Source organism: Seriola dumerili, unplaced genomic scaffold, assembly GCF_002260705.1.
Source record: "Seriola dumerili isolate Sdu_G_001 unplaced genomic scaffold, Sdu_1.0 BDQW01000581.1, whole genome shotgun sequence".
Classification (NCBI taxonomy): Eukaryota; Metazoa; Chordata; class Actinopteri; order Carangiformes; family Carangidae; genus Seriola; species Seriola dumerili.
Genome location: NW_019174836.1, coordinates 647,758 through 675,048, shown reverse-complemented (window position 1 = coordinate 675,048; position 27,291 = coordinate 647,758). Strand labels below are relative to the sequence as shown.

General features: G+C 39.4%; 1 protein-coding gene across 1 annotated transcript in view; it reads right to left on the bottom strand.

Annotated features, from left to right (window-relative positions):
• The window catches only part of tmem8b (transmembrane protein 8B), a 40,158-nt gene extending 16,600 nt beyond the window's left edge, over positions 1–23,558 (bottom strand). The window contains exons 1-8 of the mRNA XM_022764802.1: positions 23,482–23,558; positions 18,371–18,560; positions 17,591–17,798; positions 14,178–14,311; positions 12,525–12,793; positions 9,443–9,825; positions 2,380–2,476; positions 1,783–1,906 (exon numbers count right to left, since the gene is read on the bottom strand). Of these exons, the coding sequence (XP_022620523.1) occupies positions 1,783–1,906; positions 2,380–2,476; positions 9,443–9,825; positions 12,525–12,793; positions 14,178–14,311; positions 17,591–17,798; positions 18,371–18,453 (1,298 nt within the window). The 5' untranslated portion in view covers positions 18,454–18,560; positions 23,482–23,558. The remainder of the gene's footprint in view (positions 1–1,782; positions 1,907–2,379; positions 2,477–9,442; positions 9,826–12,524; positions 12,794–14,177; positions 14,312–17,590; positions 17,799–18,370; positions 18,561–23,481) is intronic.
• Between the last annotated feature and the right edge of the window lie 3,733 nt (positions 23,559–27,291).

Here is a 27,291-nt window from a genome sequence, read left to right as displayed (position 1 = left end):
CGCCATAATGAATTTTAATCAATTTTCTTCAGACAAACTTTATTTACTACTATTACAGATTAACCAAATAAGAGTTAATTGTTAGGCAAGCAGCAGAGGCTCCACTACGAAGCAAGCTGTGCAATGTAAACAGGATATCTTTTCCTTATCTGGCTTATCTGGCAACCGCAATCACGCTAGGCGGTCAGACGACTGTTATTATCAACTTGGTAATTCAATCCAGGTTTACTCAGTCTAGGCATGAGCGCATTCACATAGAAGAGTTTGTGGCATATGGTCAATTGCAAACATGGACAAGTACAAATGAAGAGCAAACTATAATATTAGGCAAATATGAAGAAGTTAAATGCATAATCCAGGCTAAAAACAACATAATTGCAGCTGTCAAATGCAGGAAGGACAGCTGGCAACAAAAATGCTGTGTGAATGTGTAAGCTACTGCCCCATCATTAGTACACCAGTTGATTTCACTATAATTACATTTGTGTAATCCATTAAATGAATGTGTTGCTTAGATGTCCTCTCATTGCATGTATTATAATTTTAACCTTATTCTTTCAGCTGCAGCCCCAGCAGTGTCAAATGGACTTGGGAGGAAATAAAAAATAAATGTAAAAACATAATTCATAGCAGTAAGTAGGCTTACTTTCATATCTTGTAAGTAAAACAAGTACTAGGCTTTAGTGCTTCCATCTCTATTATAGGATGATATTAGTATAGAGAAGCACAATGAAATGGCTTTGACATTGCTTGCAGCCAACAGGGGAAAAAAATGAAATGAAGAAGACAATAGGGAGCCCTCCTACATAGGAGTACACTCCTGCTGAGGAGCTGGCCCTCTGCAATAATGTGGGCTGTCCCTTAACGGATGGGGTGGAAGGGGGCGTCTCATCAGACCCTGGTGGATGTGGCAGCCCCCAACAGGCCACATTTGTACAGGGTATGTGTCAAAGAGTTAAAACTAAACTGCTGGGTTGCTAAAAAAAACACAATTATGTAATATACTAATCATTGTGGGAGTAAGTAACATGTATTTACTTTGTCACTGGCAACATGCAGCTCAAGAAGCTGAGATAGATAAGTCCTTCCATCCAAAGACAAGCTACATCTCTCATATAAAAAATCATCAGGCAGAGCCAAAGGTGTTCACTCGTCTCTGACCACTCTTACCTAGAGATGCACTAATTGCAATTTTTTGGCTAATTCCGATTTCCAATTTTTTTTAAAGTCTGACCTGCTGATTCAGATTTTGCCCGATTTTCTTCTTCTTCTCTCTAAGAACTATAATTGACAATTGATTGCCCTCTGAAAAGACCCTATGATGATCTGTGCACCCAAGCTCCAGGGGATCTTCTACAAATAGTGATCACATTTCCAAGAGAATTGATTGGTCAGTAGGCTGTGTTTTTATATGCGTTGATCTCTTATCTGGAGGTAATTTAGGTGTGCAGCATAAGTTACCATGACGATGTAGCCTAGTAAGAAGTGAACCACCGTTGTAACCCTGAAAACCCAGGGTTAAACGTTGCTAGCCCCAAATCCTGCTCCAAAGTACAGAGCTCAGGAGGGAACTGCTCCCAAATAGTAAGGCACAGAAATCTTTCGTCTTCCTACAGATTAAACTAATGAAATATAAAATCTAATCTAAAAGAGCCAATGAGTATATTTCCCTAATTGTGAAAATTTCACTTCACAGACAAAAAGAAGTTCTCCAGTGAAGCAGAGTATAAGCATATAGGATAAATAAATGTCAAAACACAGGTGCAGTATTGCCCGTCTTACCCATGTTCAGTGGCACATAGTGAGCGCAGACTGAGGTACCAGGTGCCTGTTTGTGGATAGGGGATCCTCAGTTTGGTGATATTAGCAGAGGCATTCACAGAAAGGAAAAACCCGGCCGCCGATTCTGCAACAGAAGAAAAAACAAGGAACGAGCAGTGAACCAAAGAGTGTACGACTGGAAGAGCTTTACACGTGAACGGAAAAATGTTGCACTTAAAACATTTAAAACTGAAATACTGAAACAGAGTTGTGGTCAAAATACAAATAGTGAAGTATCAGTTGCAGTGAACACGCTGAAAGCAGTTGAAGACTCAGTTGAAGTAATTTAAATGTTGGCCTGTGGAGGTGATAAATTGAGGTTGGAGAGTGAGCTGAAGTGGAAGTGATTGAACTTGAAAGATGATGAAAGATGAAGTTTAAGCAAAAAATAAACTGTGTATGAAGAGTCAGCGTTTTGGGAGTTAGAGGAGGTGGAAAAGTGTTTTATACATACGGAAAAAGCATTAATTACTTGGAATATTCTTAGGGGCAATAAGCAATTTATTAATATGGGAGTTAGAAAACATGCAGCTCTTTCATCAGTTAAATCTGACATACCTGATTCACATTTCAGTGATGAGTTTTCTCGCAAGAAAAGAGGCATCCCATGATTCAGGCAGCCAAACACTGTGACATTAGCTCCTTTCAGCGTAGACTGCAGGAGGAAACACAAGCAAACGTCATTCATGCATCCACCCATCAACCATCTGCTGCCATCATGCTTGTGAGCTAACACTGTTCATGATTACCTCGGGTCTCATTTCCCCTCAGCTGTTAGATAGTAAACTTTAGAACTAACAAATCAAGTGAAACTGCTCTCCCTCTGTCTGCTCGAGGCACCTAAATGAAGATGTTGGCAGTTTATCTCCTTCGAGCATCAATTATACATTAACACGCTCATGCAATAAAAAATAAAAAAAAAAAATCCTGGAGGAGAATTATTCAAGTGTTGGGAATTATATATGCCTATACAAGCAGGCTCATTCTGCAGGGAGGGGAACAGTATCCACTTCGGTCCAATTTGCTACCAGTAAAAGAACAACAGGAGAACAAATAGCACCAAGAAATACTGGATGTGTTCATAAAGCATCAGGGTGCACTTAAGCACATAATTTGACACTTCACAAGTTTCAAAATTCCTCCTAATTTATTCGCAGTGTCTCTGGGAAGGAAGAGTAGCTGCAGCAGAGCATTGACATGTTTTACAACCATAGCGGAAAGTGCCGAACTAAGTTACTGAACCTGAATCTGCAGCTTCTATCTCAGACCGAGATTCAGCACATTTCATGCATTGGCTTTGTGTCCAGGGGGAAACAAACCTGGTAGTTTTGGATAACTTAATATTTCTTGAATAAATAGTAAAAAAAATTGCACAAAATGAGCATAATGTATTTGCAGGGAGTTGGCAAAGTTGCTGATTAATGCAATAACTCAACAAACACTTTGCCAGGTGCTGAGATTTCAAGCTTCCTAAACTCACCATCTGGCCTGCACTCTCTTGGTGGTAAGACTCAATCATGCCCACTGGCATTTCAAGACAGTCCCTTCCCCCTTTTGTCCCAGCTCTCCCCCACAGTTTGAAGATGAAGAATCAAGCAGGAAACACTCATGGACAAAATACCGAACGGACCCCCCGGATACAGGCAAAGGGGACGCAAATCGGTCAGGAGGCGCCCAAAGCACACTCTCTATACGATGTGACTGTTATCAACATTTCTGGTTGGTAAGTCAAAGAGCTCTGTCAAAAGTAGAGAGATTCTTAGCCATGCTGGAGAGCAAGGGATTGACAGTCTGCTGGTCCACCAATTTGGATGGATTACTATTTACAACAGATTTTCAAGGTTCTCAGATGATGAATCCTAATGACTTCGGTGATCCTGAGATTCTTCGTTGCACCACGAGGTTGGAACCTGGCACACACATTCAAGGTCATTTTGTCCAGTACTTTTTAAATTAGCAAATGTTTGCATGCTAACATGCTAAACAAACATGGAGAACATGCTAAACATTATACCTGCTCAACTGCCTCAGAGAGCCACCAGCATGGCTGTACATTCATATTCTTGTTTTGCTCTTGATACAAATAAGAGTCCCTTACTTGATATCTGCCCATAATGCATCTGGAATTTATTTCTTTCTTTCTTCTATTTTTTTATTTCCTTCTACTGAATGTAGCTAGACAGTGCATAACCAAAACACAGTAAGCTGAAGTTCAGGTGCAGTTATTAACCAATAAGAGCACTCACTGTATGGTTACAGCAGAGGTATGGTTAACCTTCAAAATGTTCAAGAGACACAGACACTTCTGCTACATATAAGGAGGGTTTTGAAAACGTTTGTGCCGAGGGGCTCATTAATCCATAATCTGTCCGCACAAACAATCAAGCACAGAAAGTGACAGCAACATATTGTTGTTTATTATTAAGTTTGTATGACTCAGAGGATACAGTATGTGATTTTGAGAAAATCAACCCACCACCCTGGCCCAGATAAAGCTCCACAGAGCTCTTATATGATTCAGCAATCCTTTCGGGGCTTCACTGTGGTTTTTTGCTCAGTGTAATTAGCCTACCGACATCTATTTGAAAACACCACCTATTTGAAAACTGAACAGAAAAAGAAAACACAAAAGAAACAAAGAAAAATATTTCTTGTGTTGTGGCTGAAAATCTCATTACATGTTCTTCCTGGCACACAAGAAAAATACTGATAAAAATACCAACATAGGTCTTTGTTTTCCTCTGCATTTAGCGATTAAACTGAATAAATGGAAATAAGATTCCTCCGGATTTTGTTTCAATTTTGAAAATATGATGGTATATAATTCCTCTCATGACATCATTAGGATCAATATATCCCAGAAACATTTATATTTCAATCCACAGTGAAATTCCCCAAAATGACATTAACAAACACAACCCTGAAAATGTAATTCTTATGTCTTTAGCTCTTTTGATTACAGCCATAATCGCACTCTCCTCTGAAAGGTAAGATATTTGCAATTGCCCATCTCACCTCTTGTACTTTACAGGTGGTGACCTCCGTGATGAAGGCAATGTAGCCGAAAATGTGTAAAAAACCAATGAAGCATAGTCACTAACAATGATTCTAATGCACCTGTATTGAAGCTCACACTGGTCTGCACCTCGCCGTGTGTTCATTTTCAAAGTCATTAATTGTTAAAGTGAAAGCAGCCAATGGAATCAATGTATTTTCCAGAGTCAATCCCATGGTCAACACTTTGACAAATGATCCCTGCACGTTATGTGCCCATAAACAACCTGGTTCACCAGGAAAAACATTAAATAAAGGAAACAAGATGCTCTCAAGATGCAGATGATTATTTTGTGATGTTTGATCCTTCTCAGATCTGTCATCTGAACCATTCATCGTGGTGTCAAAATCAGGAAATGTCTTTGTTTTCGACTCCCCTCTGCCTGTCAGGTCAGATATTAAGATTTTGCTGATAACATTCGAGGCTCAATCTGTCGTCCAGCTCCATCTCGTATCATTTCCCCTCTAGCTGGAAGCTGACCATTCCTCAGCACCCTGCATCTTTGCTGTCCAGTAATCAGTGCTTCGAAATGGATTTCTATCACTTCTAAAAATAAAATTCTGTTGTCAGGGCACTGTTCTTAATGTATGTTCAGTTCTTGTTGTGCTTGCCTGTTTTTTGTTTTGTGTGTGTGTGCTCCATTTAAAATTCATGTCTGGAATGTTAATGTTAATTTTGTTTGGGCTTTTATTTATTGCTGTTACTTGTAAAGCACTTTGTAACATCGTTGTGAACATCGCTACATTAATCACGTTTAATATTGTGATTTATATGCCTCATCCATTATGCAGCTGTTAGTTATGATTGTGGTATGTGAGTGGCAGAGGCATAATTCAATCAGGAGCAGTGTCTTCCAACAATGCAGTACTCAAGGTGACTGAAGCAAAGTACTGTAAAATAAATAAATAAATAAATAAACATTTCTGCAACAGCACAGATACTTCACCTCTGCTTCAGATAGAAAGAACTTTTGATGAATGTCAGTTCATCTCTGGTGTGTCCTCGTGTGGCTTTTGATTTGCTGAATTTCCCAGGAGTTATGCTGATGACATTTGCCAAGCAGGACACAATGCCAACTGATGCAAAAACATGGATGAAGTTGGCACTATGTACTATATGTGGCCAGTGCCCAAACTAATTAAAATAGACTCCATGATGAGTTTTCTTTTTGTTCAATGAAACATTAAACCGTCTCATATTTTGACTGAAATTGGACATTATGATTAAGATAAAAAAGGTTTTACAAGCATCTCACCCTCGGAACATCACTAAACATACCAATGCTGCTTAGCAACAGCAAACATGAATTAACATGAACATTTCTTAGTTTTTTTCTTTTGGCTTCAGTTCAGTATTTTCTAGTCAAATTTAACATCTAAGATATGTGAGACCAAAAGTGACACTGGAAACAAATATAATAATAATAAATGAGCATGATAAATTAAAAAGAACAAACTTTTCCAAACAAATAATAGATAAACAGATTAATGGGAAATAAATAAATAAAGAACATTTTTTCAGTATTTATTTATTCATGTATTTATTTATAATATAAATATTATAAAAAATATTATATATTACATTTGAATTTTTATTTTTATTTTTTTTATTGCCATTGCCTATTTATTTATATATTTATTTAATTTCTATTCATTCATTTATTTAAATGTATCATGCTCATTTTTTTTTTTTTTTTACTTATTTAGTCATTTCCCATGTCACTTTTGGGCCCTGATACCCAGAAGATAGTGGTGGATTACTTTGGCAAAAACAAGTGCAACATATCAAAGTTAACAACACCCACATTATGTCAAGGACTAATGCTCATTACACTGCTCACAATTTCTTTCTCTGCATGAGCCCTACCTAAAGAAAACGGATACATTGCCAGTTGAGCTATCAGTGGAAATAAAAGACATATGCATTCCATTCACACTCTTTCACAGAGAGTGATGCAAGGCAGACAAGCAGCTCCAGCTATTGTCTCCTTAAGCTCTGCAAATCTGCCAGAGTCCCCCACTGGCAGTGGCTGACTGGATTCTGCGCCTGTGACAAGCAAGTGACAGATCATCGCCGAGGGGGGAGAAATCTGTCCATAGAATAATATAGAATGACAGTCTCTCTGAAGAATACATTCTTGTGGCAACAATCACAGCAACCAGGTTTTCACCACAGCATACTGTCTCTGACATCTACAGAATCCATCAATTTAAAATCAATCAACTAAGCCCACTTGTCACTGTACTGGGGCGTGGAAAGGAGGGTGGGAGGGGTCAGGGCGTATCCCAGCAATGCACGGGGGCAGAGAAACATCCAGGACAAGTCGCTTTAGCAGAGCTAACACGGAGACGTACAAACAGAGGGCAAACGTACAAAATGAGGAACACATGAGAACTCAGCAGAAAAAGGTTGCCATTGCCAGGGTTGTCATTTCAAACCCAGGACGATCTTTTTATGAGGTGAACCCGCCATGTCGCCACATCAACCCAGCAATCACTCAATAAACCATCAAATTAATTCCTCGGTCAATAATTGTAATTTCCTTAAAAGTCAACTATTTGTGTTTTTTCTCTGATATTTTGGGAAATGCGCCTGTTTGCTTTCTCACCGGGGATTAGATGAGAAGATCGATCATCAATTTCATCTCTGTGTGTTGAGTCGAGATAAAAGATGTGTTTAGCCTTAGCTTATCACACAATTCGGAAGCAGGAGGAAGCTGCATTTGCTCAAATTCAAACCTGTCATATTGACATGTAGGACTACAACAAAGTATTATTTTCATCAGCAATTAATCTGACGTTATGTTCTCGATTAATTGATTTATCGTTTTGTGTGTAAAATCTCAGAAAATGGTTAAGAAACGAGCCTAAACTGACATTATATTCAAATGTCTTGTTTTGTAGACCAAAAAGTATAATATCATTTAAAAAGAAGAAGGTGAGAGGTGAGGTGAGGTGAAACAAGTAAATTTGATATATTTTGGTTTAAAAATGACATAGAAGATAAACAAAAAAAGCTGCTGATTAATTTTCTGTCTATCAATTGATCATCTAATTGAGCTTTATTTGCAGTACAGTTGAACTGATAAGGGTTTACAGCAATTCGATTATGAACTGAAGCTTTTTGCAGTGACCAATAACTGAGGCTCTTCACATGGTTCACCGCATGCAGCCATGTGAAGATGCTTGTTCACACTGGCTGCGCACATCTTCCAAAGTCCAAAGTCTGAACAGATCCCGGGTGATTCGTGGATTTATCGGTGGCTAGTTTGGTGGCAAACAAGACACAAATTCAGACACAGTAATTAGTAACAATCTCACCTCAACTGGCTGTTCTGGAGATTTCAATCATATCACATTACTTTTTCTAGGGTCATGAATGAACTTTCAAACGCACCTTTTAAGGAAGAATCAATGAGATGTACTTAGAGTACTTAGAATAATGGGAATTGTAATATCTGTGATTCTATGACCACTGGGCAACTCTGATCGAAAACTCTAAAACAACTGCTGAAAGGACCTTATGGCAAGATTGTTTTGTTAACTTTAGTTGTTGGAATGGCGTATTTTTCCTTGTTTCCTCCGGTTTCCATCCTTTGTGCTAAGCTACAGGTACCTTAGGCAAAATATGCCCTTGACCAAATATCTTTTCTAAATGCAGACAGAGATGAAACTGATATCAATCTAACTCCCCGGAAGACAAAAAAAAAAAAAAAAAGCATATTTCCCAAAATGTCAGGATATTCCTTTGAACTGAGTAATCAAAGATATCTGCCAGGCTTTTATGCTTCATCCTCTAGTTATTTCAACACTAGCTGGCTTGCTTTCTATTAGGAGTAAAATGTTTAAAAGTCCATCTGCCAGCTTGTAGCTCTCCAGTTTCTGGCTCCCTGCAGACCTCTAGAGCCACTGCAGGTGCATTCCTAATAACATTACTATCTAAAGGACAGCTTAACAAAGACATACCAAATCCTGCTTGGCTGATTTTTGCATTTTGTTCACTCTCAATTAGAGACATATGTCACATTCCCAAACATTGGCGTCTGTTTGACTGCAAACTTTTTCAGCTCCCACAGCAAAGACTGCAACCACACGAGCATCCATATTTAGCAGGCCAGCACAGCCACGCTGTCTGTGAGCCCAATTATTCACCCTTGCTAGCTGGGGATTTTCCCTTCACTGACTGGTGCATATTTGCATTCTTGATTACAGTCTGATCCTTTGCAGTAGTAAAGCGCACACAGCATCTGAAGGCTGAAGGTGGGAACAGAGCCCTGTCCAACATATTGAACCAAATGTCTCCTTCAAGAAGCCTTTAGCTGTCGTTTTCTTGAATGAATTACTTAACCTTATAACAATGCCTCTAAATTTTTCAAACATTCACACTTTATTGACCAGTCCTTAATTTTTTGAAACACAAACTGAAGCAATTAGCATATTGCGCAAGTGTTAATTGCTCACAATTAAAAATAAAGCCCTGTTTCCCTGTGTAAAAAGTAAACCACCTATTAACAGCATCAGAAACACCTTAGATATTTTCAGGCATTGCCTTATCTGAGGGACTCACCATGTTGAGCTTGAGCTCCATGTTGAGGACTCCTCCACTGTCTAAAACTGGCATCAGGTTGATGGCGAACACGGCGGCCCTGTCAGGTGGAATCGATATGTTCGGACCAAAGAAGACATAGAAGTGCACAGAGAAGGTGTCCAGCTCATTGCGCAGAGTCGGGCGGATGGGCCAGCACTTGTTAGTGCCGGCGGTGGGGGCGAGGTAAATGATGCTGTCCTCCGAGGTGTGCAGGTGACTGGCGTTCTGCGTCAGGCTGGGCAGGGTCGCCACTGAGAGCGTCTCAGACAGGGAGAACCCCATCGCTGTTCCAAAAGACTGAGGCATGTTCATGGAGGAGCTGGGCTGCGCTTGGTCCTTTGACAAATTGGGCTTGGAGCAATCTGTTCAGAAAAGACGGATGTCAAATTCCCAAAGGATACCAGTCAAACTGATGCCTGTATGTGCTGAACATTGGATTGTTGCAGAAGGTTTAAAAAATTAAAAAAAAAAAAAAAAAAAAGCACCTTGTGACATCTTGTTTAATGTAATAATCTCTATCATGAAATCAAACAACCGATCCCCAGCAAATCTCAAACAAACAGGCAATAATCAAGTCAGTTGCTTTTCTTGCCTTATCACGCATGCTAAGCTACCCAGTCTTCAGTAAATGTTTGAAATGATCCCCTTTTGGCTGGCTTCCATAATGTAAACAGCAAGGTTCAGCACTGTACATTGCTTTTTAACGAGACAAAGATTCACAGTAATTGCAAACTGTATGCATTCACTCAACACAAAGCAACTCTCTCCAAAATGGTCATTGATGGCAACTGGCAAAGTACCATCAAATACCACCAATCCCCAAGGGTAAAGGATTTCAAAGGCTTTTCTGCCTCAGCCTCGTTTGCATAGTGTTGTCTCTGAAAAGGGTTTGAAGTATTTTCATGTACGTTCAGACAGCTGAAGCATTCCTAAAAATACCAAAATACCAAATACTGCAGCTTCCAGGCAAATGTAAGTTTGGTAGAAACTAGAAGTAAAATCTGTGTTAAATAAAAGACCCAAATATATAGCACCAGTTACTGTCTGTATATGTGTGGGTGGCTGGCAGAGCAGGGTGCTGTTTAAACATACTGTTTCATAACTAACCAATTCATAATCCATAGAAATGGATTCTTTATGGTTTCATATAGAGCAAAACTCCTAAGCATTCTTCAGCACTCAATCAGCTATTCAGGGAAAAGACACCTGCAGTGGAAATATTGTATAAACAACAGTAATAAATAATCAAGTGCTTCCTAGTTTCACCACTCTCTGTTTAGCCCGCAACCCTGATACCTGTAAATTGGACTGAATTCGAATAAGGGCTCATATTTCTGCGACTGTTCATAACAACAATAACGAATGATAGCAAGAAAGCACGAGGAGGTGAACACTCTAGATGATCTTTTCCCTCAACCTGAGGTGTTCTTCAATTTAAATCCACAAAAGGTCAAGTAAGATCTGCCTGGCAGGCAGAGGGAGAGACAGAGTGTGAATAATTAGTGTCTGTGTTGCCATGGTGACAAAGTGCACTGTACAGTGTCAAACAGAGGGAGGGGATTGCTACATGGGAGTGGACTTCCCACAGATTTGTGAGCCATCCCTGCGGAGTGAGCATAAAGAATATCTCGGCACTCCACAACCCAAAAACAGCATGTAGCACTTAAGCGTGGTATCACTGGCCTCCTAGCAATCCCTCATGAATCACCTCAGTTTGAGCTCCGGTCTTTTCTTGAACAAGCCTCTTGACGGTCCAGCTGCGTCTGGCCTCCCTTTTCCATTCAAAACACAGGTCCAAAATTTCTGCCTCGTGTATCCGTAAGAAGCGTGAGCATCTTGGATGCATTTTTTATTTATTTTTTGCTTTGATGCAAAGACAACATTACACCTATAACAATCTCTCATTTTTTTCCATCAGTGCCTTTGCAAACTGAAAGCCAAAATTCTTCATACTTTGACTGCATAATTTTGGATATTGGATATGATATGCTGCCAAAATCCACTCCGAGCTTTTGTTTAGTCTAATTTATGAGTTTTCAGGTTCACAGAAACCACCCCAGCATCGTCTAAATTACACTTCAAAAGCAGCAGGAAGAAGAATAATGAACAACACTGGAATCAACTAAAACAGCTAAAAGACTGTGGCAATAAATATTATCATAATTTATTTGAAAATAATGAGGGAAATCCAACACATTACCTTTAATAAACAATTAAATAACTTTGTTTAATTGATAAAATTGGTAAAATACTCATTTACACAACAACCTATTCCTCACTGTGTGAAAAGCCCTGATGAGATGTGAGTAAAATGCTGCAAGTTTTTTCAAGACAAGAAGCGAAACCACCAGGGTGCTAAAATATTGTGCTTGGCTTTAAAAAATCAGAATAACAGTAAATGAACAGAAGCATTAGTAACACACTTAAGCAATCAACAGAATCACAGACTATGAAACACCAAGAAGACATCAGAGTTTCAATTTCTGATACTTTCTTCGTATTATGTAAACAATGTTACTGTATGTAGCATATTAGTATTCATGCATGCAAACCACTGTATACAGATAGTCTCTACTGTTAGTACCTACATCATGAATAATGTGAAACATATATTGGAGTGGCAGTACCCTGATCCTAGAAAAACCTGGAGCATGACCAGTAGCTAAGGGTGGTTAATGTTAGTTAACGCTTGCAAACTTTAGTTAGATATTGTGTCACTGACATTACTGAGTCAGTTTGCTGAAGGTTGATGTTTCTTTGCTTGTATTTATGTTACGCATTACACTGTTACATAGTGTAGCTATTTTTGTTAGAAAGGCTGCTGTTAAACCAACATTACATTGGCTTACTTTAAATTATATATTTTTCTAACTTTTACTTCTTCAAGCTGATTGAAATGAATAAATGAGGCCCTCTGCCTCCATGTTCAGACTGATAGTGTCTAATCAATACTAGCTGATTGCTGTTTTCAATGTGTTTAGTCTTTGTTATTCTAATAAAACTACAAAATGAGTATTGCTGCTTTATTTTAGGACGGTAAAAAGTAAATTAACACACTCACCTGTGACCTGCACCCCGATGCGGAAGTAGACGTCAGAGTTACTTAGATATCTCTCCACCAGGATGTAGTACCATTGTTCCCAGGCAGGAACGAGGGTGTCTAATTCACAAGGGTTCCACTCCCTGCAGTCGAGGGCACTTGAGTTATGCACCGGTGGCGCCCGCGCTCTTATCTTCAGCACCACGGGACAACTGTCGCTACTCTTGTTCTTGGTGCTGCAGTTTACCAGCTGAACCTTCACCTTTGATATATAATTGGGGATGAACACTCTGCACAAGCACACACACACACACACACACACACACACGCACACACACACACACACACACACACACACACACACACACAGATAGGCACGCACAGATACATGTTTTAGGCAGGAATAATACCAATGTGCTGTAGGCTATAAACTATCCAGTATGCTTTAGAACAGTATTGTACAGTATTTATTATATAAATTACATTCATGTTAGCAGGTAAACCCATATCTTTCTTTATCTGTTTCATCTGAATAAATAGTGCTACAAAGATTGAAAATACCTCCAACAACTTACATAAGTAAATATGTAGTATTTGACTGAGCAACTAACATTTTGATTATCCTTATTTAATTTTTTTTGCAAAAAAAAAAAAAAAAAAAAAAAAAAAAAAAAAAAAAAAGATCAAGAAAAAATGAATATAAACGTGGAAAAAGAAATGTCTACTTGCACCTGGGTGAAAATAATTACATGGCAGCTATTCAGCTATTTACACCTGTGTGGAACAACTAGTGGTTCCCTTAGCAGCTTGTTTATTGTGCCGTTAAAAAATGGCTTCCAGGACAGGGGAAAATGTTGCAATGCACTGCTTTATAAGCGCCATACACCAGGTAGCATTGTACATGTCTGCTGCCATTGAGCACATATTTGTTTTTAGACTTTGTTGATTTATTATCTTGTTTTTATTGTTATTATTATATTCAGTTTTCAGATGCAGTTTGCTTAGATTTAGGCAACAAAACTTCTTGGTTAGGTTTAGGAAAAAGTCATGGTTTGAGTTGAAATAGACTCTTTCACAACATTAACCACATTAGAAAGTCTTTCTGCCAGATCTTCACCCATGTGACTCAATGAATTGGTCCAGGAGACACTAAAACCCTGGTGTAAATAGCCACTTTGGCTATCTATCCTGGGTGCAAATAGCACTGTTGGCTATAGACACCTGAGTGTTTATCTCTGCCATGCTATATACATCCGGGTGAAAATAGCCACACTGGCTGTGATATAGCATCAGCATATAGCATATAGCAACAGTGCATATAGCATTGTTGGCATTGTTATACACCTGGGTGCAAATAGCATCTGTAAAAAAAAATCATATTGCTCTGCTCACAAGACTGATGTGACTTTTCAAGGAGAGGAAGTTAATAAGGTTGTTCAGACAACAAGCACACATTGGGAAATTGCATATTTTTAAAATGAAAATGCAATATAAGGTTATGCAGAACACTCCAGGAAAATCATTACTTAAGAGGCAGATGAGGAGGTGAACTGAAGAGATAGATTGTGCAAAAAAAAAAAAAAAATTATTTCCTCTTAGATTAGATTGAGTACATAATTTCAAAGGCAATCCATTCTGACTTTCAGGTTTTGGAAGCTAAATTAGAAAACTTACTTATAAAGTGCAGATCTGTTGTGGATGGGGATCATCTGGTCGATGAAGTATCCAGGATAGAGCACTGAAATCCCAATTAGCCTCTGGACAATGAGCTGAGGTTGGAACAAATACTGGCATTCTTCAGACAGACCCTAGAAAGATATCACAGCAGTGGCTTAGATGGTATTTCAGTGGTTAGCTCACCAATATTTCTTAAAGGCTGGTAAGGAGGAGATTAGATATCATTCAGAGTGGCTGAAAATTCCTAATGGACTGTGTGCATAAAGCCTGTCAGCTTCCTGGATTAATATCACTCTGTCCTCCCTCTGCCTGCCACACAGTGTAACATGCACCCGCTATTTCACTTGTGTTGTTCTGAACCATTAATTCTTGATGTGCATTACTCTGTGAGATGAGCCAAGCAGACAGAATGACTTAGAGCCAGCAGGCCGTGTATTGTTTCTACACATGATCTGCTGTAAAATTTGTTTTAAAAAAGAACATGAGCATTCTGTGCCTGATTCAAAAAGACAGGTGTGAATGCCAAACAAGGTTCTTCATTCCTGTCAACTGATCACTAACCCCTCCTGCTTGAGCCACAATTACTGTGGCATGTCATTAGTCCGGGAGCTGCTGAGGTGACCCTTTGATTTATTATGGCCTGTCAGTTGGACCTGCACATGTGTCTTGTAGGGCAAGTTGTGTTTTAATTAAGGCTCAACCAATATGGGTTTTTGACAGCTAATGTTTTTACACTGTAAGTGCAGACAGCTTTTGATGGTATTCAATACTTTTAAATATTGCCATTTTCATGCCAAAAAAGATATAAGCATTAATTCATTTTCCCCAGAATTTCAGTCTTGGCAGGGTGCTAAAGCCTCTAAAACTCCTCTAAAGCCACTAAACCTCCTAAAGCCCCCACCACCACCACCACCACCACCACCACCACTGAAACCCTGACTAATTGCATTATTTTACCTCCTTCAGTCAGGATGACCTATGACCCGAGACTATGCAATTTTTGGAAAAAAACTCTGGAGAAGGTTTCTAGTTTATTAGGCACACGTGAACAATTTAGTGCAATCCATTGCAATAGTCCTGCAATAAATGCAACCTCTGAGAGCTTATGTTCACCATTGAACTCTATGGTAATTTTCGAGTATGCAGTTCGTGCCGTTGTATACTGCACCTCTAATATTTTTCAATACTCACATTTACATAAATTCATGAGACAGAAACACCTTTAAGGTTCAAACAGGAAGGATGTATTGCATGAACAATATGTTAGACGACATTAGATTGTAAAAGTATACATAATGAGCTAGGATAATTTAGTGTTTTTGGTCTTTGGATGAAGAATTATGCCAATTTACGAAATAAACATACATACATACATACATATGAACAATTGAATTTACAGATTGTTGCTATATATTTGCAGTTTTAAACTGAGATCCATTGAACTGACAGTAGACAACGCTGCCTGGCCAATATCCAGCATTTAATAAAAGGCTAATATATACTGGCAAACCATTATGTCAAACCCTGATTTTAATGATCATCATAAACCAGTAACATCTTTTTAAATAATGGATAAGTGAGATAAAAGTGAATGAAGAACATTTCTTCCATTGTAAATGAAATGAAAGCTGTTAATTAAATTAGTTACTCTTCCAAAATTGTGACCGACTATATTAAGATTCAGTTTTTTTCTGTGAATCCCCACAATCCTTGCTTTTATTACCATGTCATTACAGCCTGAAACTAATGAGCATCACTGTTACTTAGATACAAGATAAATTTGTTGCCATACACTTTGATGAAGTCGTACCAACAAACGCTGTAAAATGGTTCGATGAACAGGTCAACATTTAATATCTTATACTCTTATCATTTCCCTTCAGTTTCCTCATTTACACTGAGCTTTGTATGACAGTATGCATATTGCTTTTTAGACACAATAAAGTAATTTACAGAGATATAAAGGTCAAATAATTCCAAGGAAGCTAATATATTATATATTATAAGCCTGAAATACATGTGCTTATATACAGAGAACAGAGACTCTTTGTTGTGGAAGGACAAAACATGGCGTACCCTTATTGCAATTTCAGCAAGTCAATGTACATGAGATTATGGGTTTGACAGATAACACAGTTTATCACTGCTTCTTTGTTTTTTGTCACTAAATCGTCACATACTGTGTTCTAAATTCAACTGGGATTGTTATAAATGCAGTGTGCGTTGCTCCATTCAGCTTGCAACGCTTCTTTCCATGTTTCCTTTCTGAACAGAAAACATTTTGGATGCTAGAAAATTGCTTCAGAAAGCAGAATTTGGAAAAAGTATGTTATTTCCATCTATACAGTGTCATTGGAAGTAGATCACATTTTAGCCACAGCAGCCTCTATTCCCAGTGCCCCCAGAGCAAACCAATTCTTTTGTACATGCAATGTTGATAGCAACTTTTGATGATATTTCTGATTGTTGTGTATTCCAGGTGCACTTTTGCCAGCCAGTGGAAACCACAAAGGAAGCACAACTGAACACCATGCCAGCGACAAATAAATTGCCTGAAATGGAAATCAGCAGGTGTTTATGCAGCCAAATAGGAGAACATGATGAGATGAAGAAAAACTCTCTGACGCTGTTCTGCTTCTTTAAACTCTGCCGCACAAACTGGAATATTAATCCCAGCGAATTCTTACATCATTTTTTTTTATCATGATGGGAAGTTAAGTAACCATGAGGAGAATATTTTAGATGCAGATCTCACTGAATTTGCATTACATAACACATTAGCATAAATAAGCTTCTCTTTTACCAGTCTCCATTTATGAGAGATGTCCACCACTTTGGTCCTGACCAAAATATCTCAACAACTATTGGATAGACTGTCAAAACATTTTGCACATACATCCATGATCCTCAGGGGGACGAAGCCCAATGATGTGATCCACTGACTTTTACACTAGTGCCACTGTGAGGTTGATTGACGTGTGGTTTTGAGTGACAACTACTGGATTTTATCTATCTATTTATCTGAGGGACCATACAACACTGTAACATACAGATAAGTAGTGCAACAGATAATAATGTATATAGAGCTAGATGCTAGAAGAAAATTTATTGCCATGAAATTTGGATTAGACATTTATGTAAATAACTTTTCATTTAGTGCCAATTCAAAATTCAAAATGACCACATTCCAATTAGATGAGGTGTTCCTTTGTCCTGGTGTTGTACCTGCTGGATCACTGGGACACGCTATTAAAATTTGTTTCACCTGTGCTTTTCCTGCTATGACAGGTCAAAATGTCTGCTGTCTAGTGCAGTGTCAAAACAACACAATGCCCCATGTTAGCACCAACTACATCGCCAAAACAACCCACCAATTCCAATGTCCATTTGTGCTAAACGGCCACACTCACCTTGACTGAGATCTTGCCTTCATCCTTGGGTAAATGTGCTGCTAGGAACCAGTCTCCAGGGAGCGGGCTGGTCACATTGAATGCTCCTGTTGTACGGTTTGGAAGAGTCCAGGTCAGGGTCACAGCAAAGGACCCTGGGACAACTGTGTCCCGAGGGAAGCGGGTGTACAGGGGGTTGATTACTGGTGGAGCCCCAGACCTGAAGTACCTATTAATCACAAAGCCAAAATCCAATCCCTGTTATGGCCTAATATTTTCATAAACAACAGATGCATCTGCCAAATATGAAATTCATCCATAGGAACAGCTGACAACATGAGCACAGATGGCTTCTTCTATTTAAAATTTGAAGGATCCAAATCCACAACATTAATAATCATATCCAGTCCTACATATTTGAATGTGATAACCACATCATTCACACCATCACAGGAACACAGAACAGTCACCTGAGACACCAGGTTTCATGACAAACACTGATAACAAATCTGATAGAAACAGTCAGGCAAAAAATTAAAAGCTAAATGCATCTAACTACTTTTACAGTAGTCTCTCCATATGTCGAGGCTGCCAGTAATAGCTGACACTGCTCAGGGTTAACCAGCTGCTATAACCTTTTTTCCCAAAGGTAAGGTATATAAGATGCATATTATTATCTATTCGTACCCCACTGAAGGAGCAATGTAGCTTGAGCAAAAGAAAACCAAAAGAGACACTTTAAGCTAAACCCAAGCAACTTCAGAAAAAGAGAAAGTTGTTGTGACAAACTCATTGTCTTACACAGTCACATTGCGGTTTGGGCAGCTGTCTCCAAATGTGCCCCCTTGCTCCTTGAATGTGATGAGGTTCCATACGGCCATCATGGTGTCATCAGGCACATTGAAGTGGAACAGTTCCACACTGGCGAAGGAGTTGAAAGCATTCAGTTTACGAGGCGTGCGGGTGAAGTATTCAGTCACAAAAAGGCAATCTGTAGGGAGCAGAACCAGAGGACAGTGTCCCTGAACATTTGTGAGGATGAACATGAGAAACACATGAGATATCCTCATTTAGAAAGTTACAGGGTAACCTACATTTGATCAAGAAAACAAAAAGAAACCCATGCTAGCAGCTGTGAGGAAGCATCTTGGAACAACATTTTTGCTTTCATAGCTAAATATGCTAACGTCAACATGCTGAAATGCTCACAGTGATATGCTGATGTTAATGGTATAATGTTAACCATGTTTACCATTTTGGTTTAACATGTTAGCATGCTGAAATATTCACAATGGCAATGCTAACATGCAATCTATTAGCTGGTTTAATGTTTACCTTGATTTTCATCTTTGTTTAGTGTGTTAGTATGCTAACATTTGCTAATTTGCATGAGATGCAAAGTAAGGCTGAGGTTGAGGATATTTAGTCATAAACCAAAGTAATGGATAAATTGAAATTTTGCCCTGAAGATGGCAATGAGTGAAAAGTGAGGGGATCATCAAGTAATTAGCATTCATTGTCTGGGGACCATGATTGCAAGTACCAGATTTTGTGTCAATCCATCTAGTAGATGTTGAGATATTTCACAAGGTAAGTGAAAAAATTTGACCTACTGGTGGCGCTAGATAAAAAGTAATGTGAGCTATAAAGTCTTTAGAAATCATCCTCTGGGGACCATGGTATCTGTATGAAATTTCATGGCAAAACACCCAATACATGTCAAAAGATTTCAGTCTGAACATGCTGAACCAAAAGTGTCTGAAAGTGCTGGACCGATCGACCAGTAGACACATTGTCATCCAGAGCCATGCCGCTAGCGTGACTAATGTGAGTTATGATGAAGACTTTTGCTTCTAAAGACAGGATCCCAAGTAGAAATAGTTCTGATTTTGCAGTACTATGATTCTTGTAAATGGAACCGAGGCATAAGCAGTCACTCTGTCTTAAGTCCATAATGAAAAGCTTCTCCTCGAACCCTTAAAACTGCTTGTAGAGAGCTACATCATCTAAATATGTAATCTTAGACTTTAACTCCTTTTAAAGCAGCTGAGGCAGATGCATGTATGCAGACTCACTCACGCCTTGCATAATGTCAAATCCTTGGATTACATCCACCCAAGGCTCTGCATATAAAAGCTGCAGAACAAGTGACAGGTGTAATCTGCCATATTACCTACATGAGCTGGGCTGGGCGAATGAGCACACCCAGCAGGTGGGCAAAATCTGGGGGAAAGTGTGTGCGAGTCAGTTCATTGACAGAACATATTGCATCTCTTCAATAAGTGTTATCATAGATACAAAGAATGCAGCTGTTTTACATGGGAAAAATGTGCAGGCACCTTTATAGTTCACTGGAGGAGAATGTTTTCCATTTGTAGCACACTCCCTTTGTGTTTGTGCATGGTAACCATTTCTTCCATCTGTACTTGGAATACCTATGGTGATGTCTTTCCCTGTTTTCTTTCTTTCAGGGTATAATTTATCTCCCCTGCAATTTGTGCAAAAGTAGTACAAAATTTCACAATACTGTTTTGAGTATGCAATGAAAAGCCTGCGCCTCTACAACAGCACGAGCCCAATTCATTTAAGAGTTGTAGCGAGAGACACTAAGCAAGCTCACTGTACTAATGCTGTCATTTGCAGCTGCATGTTTTTCTAGTGCTTCTGCTTTTCGCCTTGATGATGATAGGGAGTAAAGAAAACCAAGTGACCCTCTACAGTGACAAGGCGCAGAGGCGTGGATGCGTGAAGGAAAAGGTTTTCTTGAATGTGCAGTGTGTTCTAATGTGTGTTAGTAAAAAGAGAGAAATGGCTCCACTCGGCTCCTCTCCCCCACTCTATTACCCGTCCTCAAAGCTCACGCTGGCTCTCACCTATGGAGGCAATCTTGAATACTAAAAGCGCAGAATAAGGAGGCAGAAACTCAGAAGAATGAAGCAGTCTTACTGTCAAGAGCTAAAGCCTAAACCCATACAAAGCTCCCAGCCTTCTTCTGGTCTGCTATCTGCATTTTAAGTGAGCCTTCTTTACTTTAAAGTTCTTCTTTGCCCTTTCATTGCATGGATACCTGTGACTGAGGCTGGAGAACTCGTCATATGTCACTGGTCATTTGTCACAGATTGAGGTGCTATAAACTTGCTGGCCTGCAGTAAGCTCACCAAATGTACTGCTTTTATGATTACTATGAAACTAGCTATGGCTGGGACCACTAAAAGTTAATGACTCACTGTAAAAAATAGTTACCTCTTGGTCAGACAGATGTTTGAAAAGAAAAGTCAGAAGCTGATTTTGCACATCTGGAGTTAACACTGGATATGAATGGTGATTACATTATTCAACAAGTCTTTAAATTGTTCAAGAAAGTCACTGTTAACTAGCCGGGGGTCAGGATCCCCCAAAGATGGTTATGAGATGATTACTAGACGTAGAAAAACGGAGAAAATCAAATTCCTGCTACATAAAATTATGTTTATTTGTCAGACTTTTCTCAAATATTTGCATTTTTTGTAGTTTTGCCTCTTTAGCATACAAAAATGATTCAAATAGTATTCAAATTATTCATCTGCTCACAACTCAAAGACCTGCACCATGTAGGATTTGCATGAGGACGTTGTTTTGTATTAAGAGGTCACAAACAGAAAAAGTTGGGGACCCATGGACTAAACAGCTACAGTTGGTATGTCGAAATGACAGAGATCACGTAGCAAAATGTAGCCAGTTAATAAATTTGACAGTGTGTAGTGCATTCATTTTGTTGTTTTTTGTCATCAGTCTCCTGTCTGTATACAGGTGTGCAAAAAATACTTTTAACTGCTATTTATGTCAAGTGGTCACTATTCTGAAATTGGGTACATTACACTGTTAACTGTCACAACCTTATGTTGCCAGATTTCACTTTATGTAATGTATAAGATGCATATAGGTGGATACAGTTAGACTCAATTGAAAAGACAGGCTTTATTTTAAACATCTCAGCACCTTAGGTTGTTGAGACAAATTAAACTCCTGACTGACATCCGCATACCAGGCCATTATTTGAAAATCAGAATAACAAACTTCCATATCTATTTTCACATCCCCTGTATGTGAAAATACGATTTTGCAAATGTAATGTGTATCCAAAAAACAGCACAAGTCCAGCAACCCCACTCATAACTGCACATAATGTGAAGGTGTAAACATGCAAAAATATCTTAATATGCTTGTTCGTTTGCCAGCTAAATAAAGACATTTCATTTGAAGATAAAGGCAGCGGAGTGCTTATAGGATTTCTTACAGCACGGTTCAGAATTCCGTAATCTCTTCAATGAGCGCCTCCCAACCACTGTTTTACTCTGTTAGAGGCTTAATATAGACATAATCCTGCTTTTTGTCATCTCAACTACAGATTTATCCTTGAACGCTGAGCTGGATCATCTTTAAACTTTATTTTTTGGAACAGCAAAGGTAAAGCCTCCTTTCAAATTACTCATCATCTTGTAGGATTTTAAAATCTTGAGAAAAAAAAAATTAAAACAGAAAATTGTTGTAAAAGAGGAGCCATTTGTAACAACAGAATTTTACCATTAGCAATCAATTCCCATTCCTGGTCCAACACACTCTGTCCTCTGCTTCAGCCTGCTCACACCCACCAACAAGAACAAACGCCTCAAAAATCAAACACAGCCTTCCACCAACCTCACAGATGTCGACACCAGAGCTGTCACACATAAAACATTCACAATTCAACATTCAGTCAAGAGTGGATAAACTGACTGTTCCTGCTGAACATCATGGCAATGACCAGTCAAATAAACATCTATTATTTAATGAAAAAAAAAATCATCCAGCTCTACATTTTCTCATGAATAAACCCAACTATAATATATCCTCCTCATAATATATATGTCCCAAGAAAGCAGGGTAAAGTGATGAACTGAGCCTTCATCTTCAAACCAAGTCCAAAGATTTACCAAAAAACTGATGGAGCAAAACAGCAACAAGTCTGTCAAGGGACTGCAACATCCTCAGACAGACCTTTAAGATCTTTTGTGACCACAGTCAGTACAGTGTGTGCTGTAGGTATGGATTCATCGCTGTCAGACAATTGAGCACTGAGGTTTTTTTTGCTTCACGGCTTTGTCTTGAAGCAGCAAAGATGTCTTGGTGAAAAACAGGGGGAAAACACTCTGCATGTCAGCCTACATAGGATGTTTTTTTTTTTAAAGAAAATAAATATACAGACAGGATAGTAGACTGTTGTACTTTTTGCTCACATTTTATGATAAAAGGAGACAGAATTTAAGGGATTTTTGAGGTTTAAATACAAATTATCCATTTAAATCAGCTCGTTTTGAATTCAGTATTCAATTTCTACATTTAAAAAAAACAAACAGGAAGTAACATGGTTTGACTTAAAAATCACCTTATTGTGCGATGAATCTGGACATATTTCTGCACTATGCCAACGTGTCTTAACTTGTCTTTGCCTTCTTTAACAAAGCAAAACAACGACAAACAAACATAGAAGCAACCAAAGGCAACAACAATGAAAGCGTCCAGCCCCGGTGTGTTTTCTTGTGGCCATACATTCAGCCCCTAGGATCGCAGCCTACAACCTATAGAAGCATCTGTCAAGTCAGTGTGTTGCGTGCCATAATTAGCAGCAACCTTGCCCATGCGTCACGTAACTGAAGCCAGTCTTTGCTCAAGAAAACGGTTTTGTCGGTGGCCGAGACTAAAAGCGGCAGCTGTGGAGGTTTAGTTTAGGATGGGACTGAATTCAAACCAGAAGCGGGATGCGATCGCCGCTGCTGCCGCTGCCGCTGTTGCTGCTGCTGCTGCTGGTGGTTTCTGAGAGATTTCAGCACCCCCGACAAAAGGAACAGCTCCCCCTGAATCAAAGCAACACACACTGAACGGAAACCACTCACCTCCAAGAGCGCAGAGATAGGTGTAAACAAGCAAGAGGAGCCTCGGAGGGCTACATCCTGAGCCCAGGCGCTCCAGTTGCCACATCGTTAAAAGCAAAATATTTAGTGGAGGGGCTACAGCCCGGGTGCAGTTCTCAGTCGCTGTGCTGGTCTACATTTTTTCAGATTTTTGCCAACGACCAGCTGTTTGTGCATGACGTAATGCAGACGACGACGGGACAGCGCCTCCTCTTTGGCTTTGATTTGACAACCTCAATATGTCGAGTTATTTCATTGGACCTTCGGCCCTGTCAGTCCGGAGACGGTGCAGACGTCGAATGCACCACAAAGCTCGTCACTTCGGCGTCCGGACCACCACACACCACACACACACATACACAGGGGCCAAGCGAGGAGCACAGACGCTGCTGCTGCTGCTGCTGCTGCCCCCGGAGGATGCAGCCTCGTCTCCCTTAGGACCCGGGACAGAAAGTTGAGGGGAAACAGAACATCTGACCTGATCTGATTCTGTGCACTCAGATAGGCTATATCTATTTCCTGAGAAACAGCGCGAGCGTTGATCATGTTGAATATGCAACTTCTTCTGCACTGCAGTGTATTTCAGTTGCAACAAAACGGACAAAACATTTCTGTCTATTAATAAGTTGGAAATTATTAAGCTTTTTCTTTGTTTTTTCATGATGTCCCCCCCAGGGTCATCTTTTAACAGCCCAAAACCTTTCTTTAATTGTTTACCACCTTGTTACAGAGCATTACCTAATTTTATCTGAATTGATTTTAAAAATTATTTTTGAACTGATGTCAATAATCTTCAAGAATCACAAACTATAGATGTAATTTGGTTTTTATCTAACAATTGGAGGCATAACTGATCCCAAACAGTAAAGTTACTCTAGGTACTGTAAGATAACATACTGTACATTTCTATGTTTGTGACGTTTTGGCAAAACAAGAGGAATATATATTCATATATTTACATGAATAGCCCATGTAACACATAGAAGATGATACATTTCCTCATTTGCTTTCTGGTCATTTCCTCAAATGTTCAAGTCCAGTTTGAGTCAAAGAGATGGATTAGATTAGGTTTCACTGAGGTCAGACGAAAACAATAAGGACTGCACTGAAATAAAAATAAAAGGGTGTCAAAATTGTTGCATTTTTGTTCTTCAACTTTATTAAAACTGAAAAACAAGGCCTACAAGGACTCTAGGACAAGCAGCCAAATACAAGACAGTGGGGAATGGGGATCTAAATTAAACTAAATCTAAATCTTTCCCTCCTACATTAATGCACAACTAGAATTATGGCTTTGTGGTTGTAGGCTATGCCTCCACCAACCAGTCAAGTTGCAGGAAATATGGTCATAATCTCAGTTAAAGCGTTGAATAATGGCCAGAAGTGTTTTTGCAGGACATTATGATGTCACAGTGAAGTTGACCTTTGACCTTTTGGATATAAAATTTCATCACTTAATCATTTCATTCCATTAGATATATATGTTAAATTGTGTCATAAATAGCGAATGAATTCTTGAGTTATGGCCAAAATTGTGTTTTGTGAGGTCACAGCGACCTTTGACCTTTGGCCACCAAATTCTAATCAGTTCATCCTGGAGTCCAAGTGGACATTTGTGCTGAATTTGAAGACATTCCCTCAAGGTGTTCCTGATATATCACATTGACGTGAATGGGAGAGATAGGAGCTCACAGCAATCTTGACCTTTGACCACATAAATTCTAATCAGTTCATCCTTGAACGTGAACGTTTGCACCAAATTTGAAGAAATTCTCTCAAGGTGTTCCTGAGATATCGCATTCATGAGAATGGGATGTAGGTACGGACAGACAACCCGAAAACATAATGCCTCCGGCCCTGACCATTGCCATCACCGATACATAAACAGCCCAGCGGACTTTGAAATGTGAAGCATCTCTCTCATGTACAGCAGGGGATGACAGACTTACTGGGGGGAAAAAATTGAATTTTTCACCAATGTCTGCATCAGACAATAATCCATTTCCCTCCAGGAACTGGACATTAAGACTGACTCAAATTGTTAGTCATGATTATTTTTAGGCTGTGGGGTGACTCCAACATGAGTCACAACTGTCCAAGCAGATCTGTCAGAGAGGGAATGAGCTCTTGGATCAGGTAGGGTATAATTTATCTGACAGAAATGAATCATTAAACTGAACTGTTGGCACTGAATTAATAACAAATAGACTAACCAGGAGGTTAAAATGATGCTGAATTTCACATCCTGATAATTTGTTGCTTACCTTCAATAAACCCAGCACACAACACATTTATTTTTCAGGTAAATTAATTCACAATTGAGTCGCCTAATCTTTACCCTAATCTCAGTATTTAAATGAATTTAAATGCAGTAAACAGTCACAATGAGCCTCACAAAAGCCACATAACTGTGTTCTTCTTTGCTCTTAGCATAGCACTTACCCTCCTCTACGGGTCAGAGTCAGATGAAGAGCACAGGGTGACTATTAACTACAAAACTAAAGAATCCTATTCAACACCAAGAGTTTTTACTTTGCTGTTTGCCTTAACTGGAGGAGCGCAGAGGAGGAGTCTTTCTAAAACTCAACAGTGAAGTAAAAAGCAGATGGATTGTGAGACAAGAACCTGAGTAAGACGTGCGGAGTACAACGTTCCTGTCACTCGGATGAGGACATGAGACAATGCAGTGAGAAAATACTTCTATATTTTATGCAACACAGTGGTAACGTGCATTCTGGTGACAGCAGTCAAAGTTTACTCTCCGGTCTTCTTCAAAGTTGTAAAGCTCAATCCCCTGGATACAAAGACCCACGCATAGCAACCCATCACGTCTGGCTGGACTTGCTGTTGAAGACTGCAACACTCAGCTCAGCTAGAGTGCAGTTTCACTGTGAGAAACTGGCTGTAGTATCCTGCTGTAGACATGTTTACCCCCATAATGCAGAGATACTTGAAAGATGCACAGCCCTGAATGCATTTCTAACAGGAAAGAGCCTAATGAGCCTCTTCAAGTTTGGACGCATTGCCTCGACATAGCTGTTAATGTACCTGTGTGTGTGTCTGGCACATTGTCCTGACAGCCTTTTAATGCATACATCCTCAAGGCTGTGAAGTGTTCGACAAACCCAAAGCCAAAATAGTCAAAAGGAGATGGAAAGCTTGCCAGATATTCTGTTCAGACAAAAGGACAACCTCACCCCTGTGTAAAAGCAGACCTGGAAGCCACCCAGTGAGTCATTATGACTGTAATTAAGAGCAGACGTGGTCAGCGAGAAAAGTTAGATCAATTTTGACAGCAGAAAGAGAGTATGATCATAAATCATCTTTAGTAGTCCACCCCCCCCTCCCCGACTGATCAACACACTACCTTTCCTTGGTCTGTTTCTTTTCTTTATACACCTTGAAAACTTGAAAGACTTTTATGAATCATTAGGTCTCGGTGTGACTGGCAAGTTTTGCTTATTTCAATTAACTCAAAACTTTTAAAACTGGTTCATGCTGTTTGGTAATGTCTCCCACAGTGAGATTTGGTGGAAGAAGATGAAGGCATAACTAGCAAACCAGTTTAAAAAAAAAAAATTGGTGGTAGGAGGTGGTGGAGGGTGTGTGTGTGAGTGTGTGTGGGTGGCACTCTCTCTCTCTCTCACACACTCACACACTCACTCTCTCTCACACACACACACACACACACACACACACACACACACACACACACACCATGGCCTGAGTTATTTCTGCTCTCCCTAAGGTGAGGCTCTCCACAGCCTCAGTGTACCAACCACACAGTCATAC